The sequence below is a fragment of the Leptonotus elevatus genome, chromosome 8, assembly GCF_054856555.1.
Source record: "Leptonotus elevatus isolate MCC_2025b chromosome 8, RoL_Lele_1.0, whole genome shotgun sequence".
Taxonomy (NCBI): domain Eukaryota; kingdom Metazoa; phylum Chordata; class Actinopteri; order Syngnathiformes; family Syngnathidae; genus Leptonotus; species Leptonotus elevatus.
The window spans coordinates 2,729,332-2,738,584 of record NC_141246.1 but is presented as its reverse complement, the minus strand read 5'-3'; the positions used below and the strand labels follow the sequence as shown (position 1 = coordinate 2,738,584).

General features: G+C 37.3%; 2 protein-coding genes across 2 annotated transcripts; one reads left to right on the top strand and one right to left on the bottom strand.

Annotated features, from left to right (window-relative positions):
• Nucleotides 1-114: 114 nt before the first annotated feature.
• On the top strand, nucleotides 115-1,805 carry wdr83os (WD repeat domain 83 opposite strand). Its single transcript, XM_086083710.1, has 4 exons — nucleotides 115-288; nucleotides 465-570; nucleotides 700-797; nucleotides 1,571-1,805. The coding sequence occupies exons 1-4, from the start codon at nucleotides 239-241 to the stop codon at nucleotides 1,635-1,637; spliced, it is 321 nt and encodes a 106-aa protein (XP_085939836.1). The 5' UTR covers nucleotides 115-238; the 3' UTR covers nucleotides 1,638-1,805.
• A 387-nt stretch (nucleotides 1,806-2,192) lies between these two features.
• On the bottom strand, nucleotides 2,193-9,196 carry stx10 (syntaxin 10). The gene is made up of 9 exons (XM_086083709.1): nucleotides 9,103-9,196; nucleotides 8,563-8,638; nucleotides 7,741-7,834; nucleotides 6,503-6,597; nucleotides 6,359-6,421; nucleotides 6,151-6,252; nucleotides 4,619-4,725; nucleotides 3,821-3,915; nucleotides 2,193-3,751 (listed from the first exon to the last, which is right to left on the bottom strand). Exons 1-9 carry the CDS (start codon nucleotides 9,135-9,137, stop codon nucleotides 3,675-3,677), a joined length of 744 nt encoding a protein of 247 aa, XP_085939835.1. The 5' UTR covers nucleotides 9,138-9,196; the 3' UTR covers nucleotides 2,193-3,674.
• Between the last annotated feature and the right edge of the window lie 57 nt (nucleotides 9,197-9,253).

The window sequence follows — 9,253 nt, the reverse complement described above, 5'->3', positions numbered from 1 at the left end:
GGTGGAAGGCGCGGTGGTTCATGGGATATTGGTTATTTTTCAAAATAAGAAGTAAAAACGTTTCTTCTCATTTAGATGTCGACTCTGTTAGTAATAAATACTTTTACCCTGAAGAACAAATGAAAATCGGAAAATCCTCCCACTTAAAGTCCCTTCAATCATGTCCGAGCTGTATTTCAATCGCTGTCAAGCTTCTTAAAACAATTTTCACCGAAATAGCCATTTTATTGTAAGCATAATGTCCTCTAACAACATGGCGGATCCCAGGAGACAAAACAAGATACTACGGTGAGTTTCCTGATGTTTATGTTGGCTGTCGCCTTCAGCCTGCTAGCTCAAATGCTAACTGTGGCCGAGCTCGTCCTAAAGAGATTATAGTTGTCAGATGACATCGTGTGGAAATCGAATGTAACATAAAATAACGTCTACGCACGCATGATGACCCGCTTCGATTCCTGTCGCAGGTACAAACCCCCCACTACGGAGACCAATCCCACACTGGAGGATCCCACCCCTGACTACATGAACCTCCTGGGCATGATCTTCAGCATGTGTGGACTCATGCTCAAGGTGAGACACACACAGAAACGCAAACTACATACACACTCAGAATGATGGTTAAGCAATAAGCATCACAACTAATGGTAGCAATACTTAAATGGCAATTTAAATGTTTTTTGTTTTTTTTTAACTTTGTAGCTGAAGTGGTGTGCCTGGATCGCCGTCTACTGCTCCTTCATCAGCTTTGCCAACTCGAGAAGCTCCGAGGACACGAAACAGATGATGAGCAGCTTCATGTGAGTGCACACACCCATGCACATGCTAATTAGTGGTAAAAAAAAAATAGAAAAGGGTTTCAATTGCACCAGGACATAGCCCAAAAGTTATGTGATGCAGAAGGATGTCAGGTGAAATGTTCTGGGAGAACCCCCTCAGTCATCAAATTATTAAGAGGCTAATTCCAACACAAGCGAGCGCAGTACGTACCGGATGCAACGCTGCTTCGTTGAGGATATTTACCAGCAATCATTTTGTCATGTAAGATTTTAGATGGAAATGGCAGCAACACAAAAGTCTGTGCGTGTACATTTCTGCTTTTTCAAGAATAACTCACTAAATCACTTTGAGAAAAGTTGTTCTTCTAGGAGAACATTCCGTTATTCTTTTTGAGGAAAAAAAAAATCTTATACAAGGGGAAAAACATGTTTTTTTTTTAGGAAAAATGTTAATTTGTTAGAAGTGTGTGTGTGTGTGTGTGTGTGTATATATATATATATATATATATATATATATATATATATATATATATATATATATATATATACATACACACACACAAAGTATATTTTAAGGAAAAGGTCATTATTAGAGGAACATTTTAAAATTTCATAAAAAATCAACAGTATTTTTTTAAGCTGTGTATAAATAAAATTATATATATTAATTAATAAAATAGTATATTTTTCATGAAAATAATCTGAGAATATAAATCATCTTTTCAAGGATAGAAGTTGCATTTTTTTTTGTCCCGCCATTGTTGGTGAGACGACATCCCGGTTTTGTTGTGCAGGTTGTCCATCTCGGCTGTGGTCATGTCGTACCTTCAGAACCCTCAGCCCATGTCGCCGCCGTGGTAACAGAGAGGAGGCGTGGCCAAAAAGCCGGAAAGCCCCAACAGACTCAAATCGTACAGCAAACCAACGAAACGGAGCCAAGCGGGACGCCAACTCGTTTTAACCTGTCTTATGTTCTTTCACGTTTTGCTACTTGATACAAATGAATAAAAAGTTGGGATACAAAAAGTCCTCATGAAAGGGTCGATCAAACTGGCATTTACCGACTTCACAACTACATAAAGGGTTAGGGTTTTAAATTAGGGCTTCATGCGGGATGGCATAAAAATAAGGGTTTAAAGAAGTCAGGGTTAAGGTTCCAAGCCAAAGTTTAGATTTTAAAATAAGGTTTCAAGACTTGATTAGGTTTCACAGGGCTTTGAAAATGAAAAAAGTAATGAAAACAAGCTCTAGAAACGTGAATATGCTCACATTGCTTTATTACTTGTATTTACTTTTTCAATATTTAGAACATTCAAATTGGTCGAGACAGCCTCAATAATAATATATATATATATATATTTAAAAAAAAGATTAAATACATTTTGCTGCTTGACACAAATATGATGTCGGCTAACCTTACACAAAAAGGGCTGAAATGTTTTATTACAACATGAAACACTCTTATTTTGCACACTGAAAGAATTGGCAGTATCGCCGACTCCCAGCAGGGGGCGCTCTAAGCTTTAATTTTCGAAATTCTGCCCGGCAACAAGGGCAAGAACCGCAAGGACACGCCCCTGTGTTACGTCGCTTGACAACAGCAACGACCGTTGCCACGGGCGACGCAGCAACGTAACAAATGTAGAAAAATAGAGTTAAGGCATCCAGGATGGAAAAAAAAACAATCCCACACGTACACTTTTACACTCTTGTAAGATAATAACACTAACAATACTAAAACAAAAATTACGATTCTTGAAACAATACAAGTTTTCTTGTAATTAAGCGACTTTGTGCTCATACAAGAAACTTTTCAAAATACTGTAAAGCTTTCTTCTGAAAAACTTTAGATTTAGGTGCAATACATTTTTTTTCCATAAAAAATTTTGGCCAATATTTTGACTTTTTTTTTTTAACGTCTTCTTGTAAAATCAGGACAATTTCTGTTATTTCTCTTAATTACTCCTTGATTTTATTCTCGCACTTCAACTTTGTATAACAAGACTTTCTTTGCAGAACTATACCATTCTAAGAAATTAGATTTTTGCTTCTTGTAATATTACAACTTTTGCTTGCAACATTACTTTGTTCAAAATTTTTAAAATATTTGGTCACTGAATTATGTTGATGAAAAATTCCAACTTTACTCTTGAACATGTGTGATTTTTCACCCAAAAATTACAACAATTTTCCCTCTCTCTCTCTCTCTCTATATATATATATATATATATATAATTTCCAAAAATTTGGTTTTTTCTTTTCTTGTAATATTAGTTTTCCTTCAAAATTAAGACCGCCCCAAAGAATTAAAAAATTTCTTCTCAAATTTTTTTCCTAATATGATTTGTTCCTTGAAGATTCTGACTTTTACCCCAAAATGTTTTGATATTTTTCTTATATTATCCTGACTTCATCTTGCAAAATTCCAAATCTCCTCAATTTTTCTTCTCGTATTATTACTTGTTCCTTGCAAAATCCTGACTAGTCTTGGAACTGTTTGCTTTTGTTCATAGTATTTCCGATGTATTCTTATTGGTCTCTTTAAAAACTTTAGATTTTTTTCCCCCCTTGTACTATTACGACTATTATTGTAAAATAATTATTTATTTAATAATGATACATCTTTGCTTCCCACAAAAAGTGACAAAATAAAGTCTCAAACTTGAACTTCCTGTGGTGGCATGTGGCGCTCGCCTGCCACAGCGCCCCCTGTTGATTGCAGTCCCAACCTGACTGTATCACGCGTGTTCGATCCCTGCTGGACATCACAAGCCAGCGGAGTATTTTCTTCTTCCGGGCCCAGGGGTTTAAAAAAAAAAAAAAAAAAAAAGTAGGAAGAAAAATAGGCCGGTCCTTTGTGGGTGTTGGGCGTCATCAAGAGTTCAGGGGTCACCGGCGTCAGAGGGCGAAGAAGAGGATGAGGACGACGATCATGATGGCGACCAGCACGGCGATGGCGCACCATTGACGCCGACCTGAGTCACAACACAGGAAGTGGTCAAAATGTGTGTGCGTGTGTGTGTGTGTGCGCGTGTGTTACGCACTGCTGGTCATGTGTGAGACTTTCTCCAGCTTTTTGAGCACCGAGTCCATACGTGACGACGTCTGGTCCATCTCGTCGGCAAAGTCCCCCAACATACTGGAGCGAAACGAGAAGATGAAAAAAATATTACATTCACACAGTAGACCAAGTAAAATGATAAACTATAAATGGAGTAGATTCACGTATAATTGATGTCCATTATACCGGTAATTGCATCGAGTGGGGAAAAAAGTTATCAATCTTAACCTAAAAATTATAGAATAATTAAGGATATAAACATGTTCTCTAAAGAACAAAAAAATTATAAATAATAAAACTCAGCGAATAATCTGGTAACCAGCAACAATGTGGGGTCCAGTGTAACTGCGACTTTATTTTTGTACAATATTTTTCCTCTTGTAAATCTCAGATTTTACTAGTGTCCCGATCTGATTATGTTGATCAGGTTTCGGTGTCAATCTCGTGATTTTGAGATCATTTTTTTTGTTAGATTTTTAAATCTCAAAAATGTTCATTTTTTTCCTCTTGTAATATTAACTGTATCGCTTCACAAATGATAAATGTATTCTTGAAAAATGTCATATCAGCTACATTTTCCCCCCCCCAGAGTTGAACAAATTGCGACTCTGAAATTCACGCTAATTCTAATTTAAGTGAGCAAGGATAAGGGAAAAGTGTACATGTAAATGGCGCTGCCTTTCTGACTCGGGGAAATAATGCAGCATGACCTTGGCTGGACAAAAAAAAAGATGGGGAAGATGCAGTGTAGGTTTTCAGTGGAGGTGCGAGTTTGACTCACACGGCCTGCTCGTCCAGTTCGTCGCCGATACGTCCCGACATGTCTTTGAGGACCCGGATGCTTCCGGACACAAGCTCCAGATGATCGTCCTGCTCCTGCATGATCAGCTACACGTACACACACAACTTTGAACCTTTTTGTTACTAGTCAAAAGTTCCATGAAATGACTTGTGTTAAAAAAAAAAAAAATACTTAAATATGCTTATGTAATGGAAGGTTATTTGAGTGACTCAAGGACAGCGGTGGGGCAGAAAGGTAAGACAAGAGGGGGTTTTCCCCACTAAAACCACAACATTTTTAGAAACATGATGTCATCATTTTAAAAGGGGGGAAAAAGAAGGTGGCACCAGACAAGACTTTTGCCACTGCCAGTTTCACGCAAGCACGTCTTACCGGTAGTTCTTGCAAAATGACTAATGCATTTGCATAAAAAGAGGACTCCTTTTCTTGTAATAATACAACTTGATTACAAAATTATCAAAAAATAAGATATTTCAATCTTGTAATTTTACAACTATCTTCATCCTAATGACTTTTTTTCCACCTTGTAATATGAGGAGTTTGTTATGATTTTTTTTTTTTAAATTCCAATCATATTTGCAATGTCGTCTTGCAAAATTCTGAACTCCTTTTGGTAGAATTTTTATCTGTTTAATTATTACAACGTTTTCCTAGAAAGTTAAAACTCAATAACCTTTAGTTATTTAAAGTTATTATCTTAAAATTATTATTTTTTTAACATGGTGAGAGGCTTGCACAAATTTACCTGTTCCCTGTGAAATTTAGATAACTTTAACAGACTTTTAAAGATTTTTCCTGGCCATGTATTTAAAAAAAAAAGTTTTACAATTTAAAAAAATATTATTTTTTATTTCACAATGTTATAAAATTAATTAATCAAAACTTTATTACTCAATACTACTTAAAAAAAATACTAAATGAGTTTCACTGCAAATAAGTTATTGCAACATCCCTAAACACAAGATTGTTTTTGCACTAAAATAAAAAAATAAAAATACTGTTTTTGATGATTTATTTTTACAAAACAATTATTTTGATGCAATTGTGTTTAATTCCCATAGTGAGTTTTTTCTGTACCAAATTCAAACAATTCAGATTATTTTTCTTGTTATTACGACTTCAACTCTCAAAAATTGCAGATTTATTTTCAAAAGTGGAATTTCCGTCACGAACAGGAACGTTCTGATATTTTTCTGAACATTTTCTTGGAAAACAGTTTCTTTTTTTGTAATGTTATAACATTTGCTTTTGCAAAAGTATGACTTTTAGGACAAAATTACACACACGCACACACACAAGACTTTTTCTTCACAAAATGTTCCTCTCAAACTGACAGACTATCACTGACATGATTTTTTCCCCCCTCTTGCAATACTCCTACTTTATTTTCATAAAAACAATTCCATAATTTCAACTTTTCTTGTAAATCTAGATTTCTTTGCAAACCGCATCTTCTTCGATATTTTTGTTATTGTTGTCATACGTGGACTGTTTGCATGCGCACGTGTTACCTGCTGTTGTTCTTGCTGCTCTTGAATGTATCTGGAATTGGCGGACACCAGGTGGGCATCCAGTTGCGACGAGCGGTCCGACGCCGACGTAGTCAGCGACGCCTGAAATAAACAAATCATTTTTAATTTATAAATATCATGAATAATAATGATGATGATGATGTGCACGTCTGTATGTCATCTGGGGTCAACTCCAAGAGGGCCCTACCTGCTTGTTTTTTTTCTCCGCCTGAGCCACAGCTGATGGACTTGACAACTGATCCTTCATCTCCTGCTCACAAGCAGAGAAATCATCCATATGAATGAATAATCATCATATTTGTGTGTGTGTGTGTGTGTGTGTTGACATTACCTGCACGGACTTCCTGGTCCTTTCCACAAAGTCCCTTCTCTCCTGAAGCTCCTCCATGCCCAGACGAAACTTCCCCGGGTTCGACTCCACGATACCTGCGCCGCACGCTCAGGAGGTGAATGGGCAACAAAGTGGCCGCTGTTGCCATGGCAACCATACACAGTCGAGCAGCCATTAAGATGCCTTGTGATTTATTTGGTAATGAAGACTTTTCTTCCAAACTACAACCTTATAATGCTGCTTAGTCAGACTTTCTTTTAATTTTTTTGGGGGGGGGGGCAAAAAAAAAAAGCCAAATGTTTTTGTATTCTCGAAAAATTGTGATTGTATGTGTGTTGGTATAACTTTTGCACAACATTATGAATTATTTCTCCTAGATGTATGATGATTTTCTCCTATTATGACTTTCGCAACGTTGTAAATTGATTGTCATAAAAAAATTTACTTTTTTTCCGTAATAAAGCTCTTGCAAATGTCCGACTTTATTTTGATAAAATTGTGTTTTTTCTTCATAATATAAATTTTAACCCACAAAATAGCTTCTTTTTTTTTACTTAAAAATTAGATTTTCTCTCTCATAATTTTATGTTGAAAAACTACACGTTTATGCTTATGAGATGGTTTTCGTGAACTGTTATTCTGTAATTTGTTGTGTATTTGAACCCTGACTCCAATCTATATTTTTCTAATAAAATTTTAACTTTTTTTTTGCAAATTTAGGACTATTCTCATAAACACTGCATTTTCTCTCATATATTATATTTATTCACATAAATTACTCTTTCCCACAATGCTGCATTTTACTGTCAAAAATGTTAGATTTTTTCTTTGCCACATTTATATATATTTTTTTTTTTTACACACAATTCTAGTAGGAGTATGAGTAGTATGAGTCGATATTGTGACTACTCTAATCAAATTAGGATTTCCTCCCCTGTTTTCTCATAGTCAAGTGTCACCCTTTTCCCCAATAATATTACAACTATCTTGCAAAGTTACGACTTTATTCATCTCATCTAAGAGTTTTCTCCCAAAATGTAAACATTATCTTGAGACAGAGCTATTTTCCTTGTTCCGTTTTGTGTCTGCCAAATTACGACACCTCTTTCTTTCTCTCTCTCTGCTGGGAATGACTCTTATTATTGACATAAGCTTTAGGGGATGACTAATTCCTGGAAGAGCACAAAGCTGGTGTTTGTTTTGCAAACAAGACACATGATGCCAGTTATGGAGGATACTGATAGTCTCGCTCAAGTCCTCCAGGTCCCAGTCGATGGCCCGCAGACAGTTGCGTAGCTCATTGGTGCTCCAATCCAACTCGTCACGACTCACCTGAACAAATAATAATAATATGCTCATTATTTATAGATTAGCCAATTCCATGCTAACGTGAGGGCATCAGAGCAGTAATTGGATATTTATAAGTGTTATTATTTTCAGTGGTCCAAATGCATTAACATTGAGCCTTTGGTTGAATGCTAATACGACGCTAGCATGCCACGTGGTGGCCGTAAGCAGATGACAGAGCAATCAGATTGGCTTTTTCGGAAGTACTCTCGATCCAACAGTTGTGGCTCACACTGTCGGCATGAATAAATTATTGGTCGGCAGTTTTCGCCTGATACTGCCCACCTGTGACGATTGATCATTCTGATTGGATGTTAACTAGAGTGTACGAGATGAGATACGGAAGTGATCAAGTAAACCAACAACCAAGTACAAGGAATCTCAAGAAGGCACTCAGAAGATTTGCTCATTTTGCACTTTATTTACATCTTGTCAGCCAAACCTTTTTTGAGGTGGTAATTAGTGTAAAGTTTGCGAAACCACTGGCAAAGATGACATCAGGTATGATGGAATGTTTTGCAAGTACCTTGCTCTTACAGTGAATACATTTTTCATTTCGCATTTGGCATTGAGCGCGAAAGCCAACACCATGCTAGTGTGAACAAACAGCGCAGGTGATGACATCAGAGCTATCCCGTGTTTGCATGTGATGATTTTATCATTTCATGTAGCGTTTAGCATCAATGCTAATAACATGCTAATACTGAGCTCACCTGAGTTCCATCCTGCAGAAGCTCCTCCCACCTGTCAAATAGGCTGCGTGCACGCGCCGTGGCCTTCTGCACCTCCCTGCACGCACGCGCGCGCACACACACACACACAAACATGTTAGTCCAACAAGACGTCACTTTTTACTAGCGCTGACATATCTTTGTTTGGAAGCCAAACAAACACACAAGCTAACATGCCTTTCGTAGTTAGCAGCTTCTCATTAAGTGTCCCGCAACAACAAAAAGAAACAGTTCTATAGGTCCACAAACACAGAAGAAATAAAAACAAATTTACGGCGCGGAAGTGACTTGTGTTTGCCAACGCAAATAAACAAACGAAGCCTGGCACGGATAATCACTGCACAGAATGGACGATAGCGCTGAAGGCTAGTCAGCCACCGCTAGAGGTGTTCAAGCTATCTCCGCTGGAGTAAACTTTGTTTTTCGCTCCCTCGGCGGCCCACCGAGTGACACACACGTCGAACGTGTACTCGCCGAGTGTCTTGGCTGAGTTTTAAACGTTGTTTTATTGAGTTTTCTCACCCTTTCACGACGAAAAACGGGTCCTCCAGCGACATGATGCTACTTCCGGGTGCGTCACCACGCCGCGCATGCACAGAGCCAGAAGAGGCGTTCATTTTGCTTTTTTTTTTTTTTTTTTTTTACATTAATGTCTCTAGAATTACGTTGTTTT

Coding starts and splice junctions, on each gene's coding strand:
- wdr83os (XM_086083710.1), top strand. CDS start 239: ATGTCCTCTAACAACATGGCGGATCCCAGGAGACAAAACAAGATACTA. Junction 289..464: donor AGACAAAACAAGATACTACG/GTGAGTTTCCTG, acceptor TTCCTGTCGCAG/GTACAAACCCCCCACTACGG. Junction 571..699: donor TGTGTGGACTCATGCTCAAG/GTGAGACACACA, acceptor TTAACTTTGTAG/CTGAAGTGGTGTGCCTGGAT.
- stx10 (XM_086083709.1), bottom strand. CDS start 9,137: ATGTCGCTGGAGGACCCGTTTTTCGTCGTGAAAGG. Junction 6,422..6,502: donor GGACCAGGAAGTCCGTGCAG/GTAATGTCAACA, acceptor GCTTGTGAGCAG/GAGATGAAGGATCAGTTGTC. Junction 4,726..6,150: donor AGCAGCAAGAACAACAGCAG/GTAACACGTGCG, acceptor GTGTACGTGTAG/CTGATCATGCAGGAGCAGGA.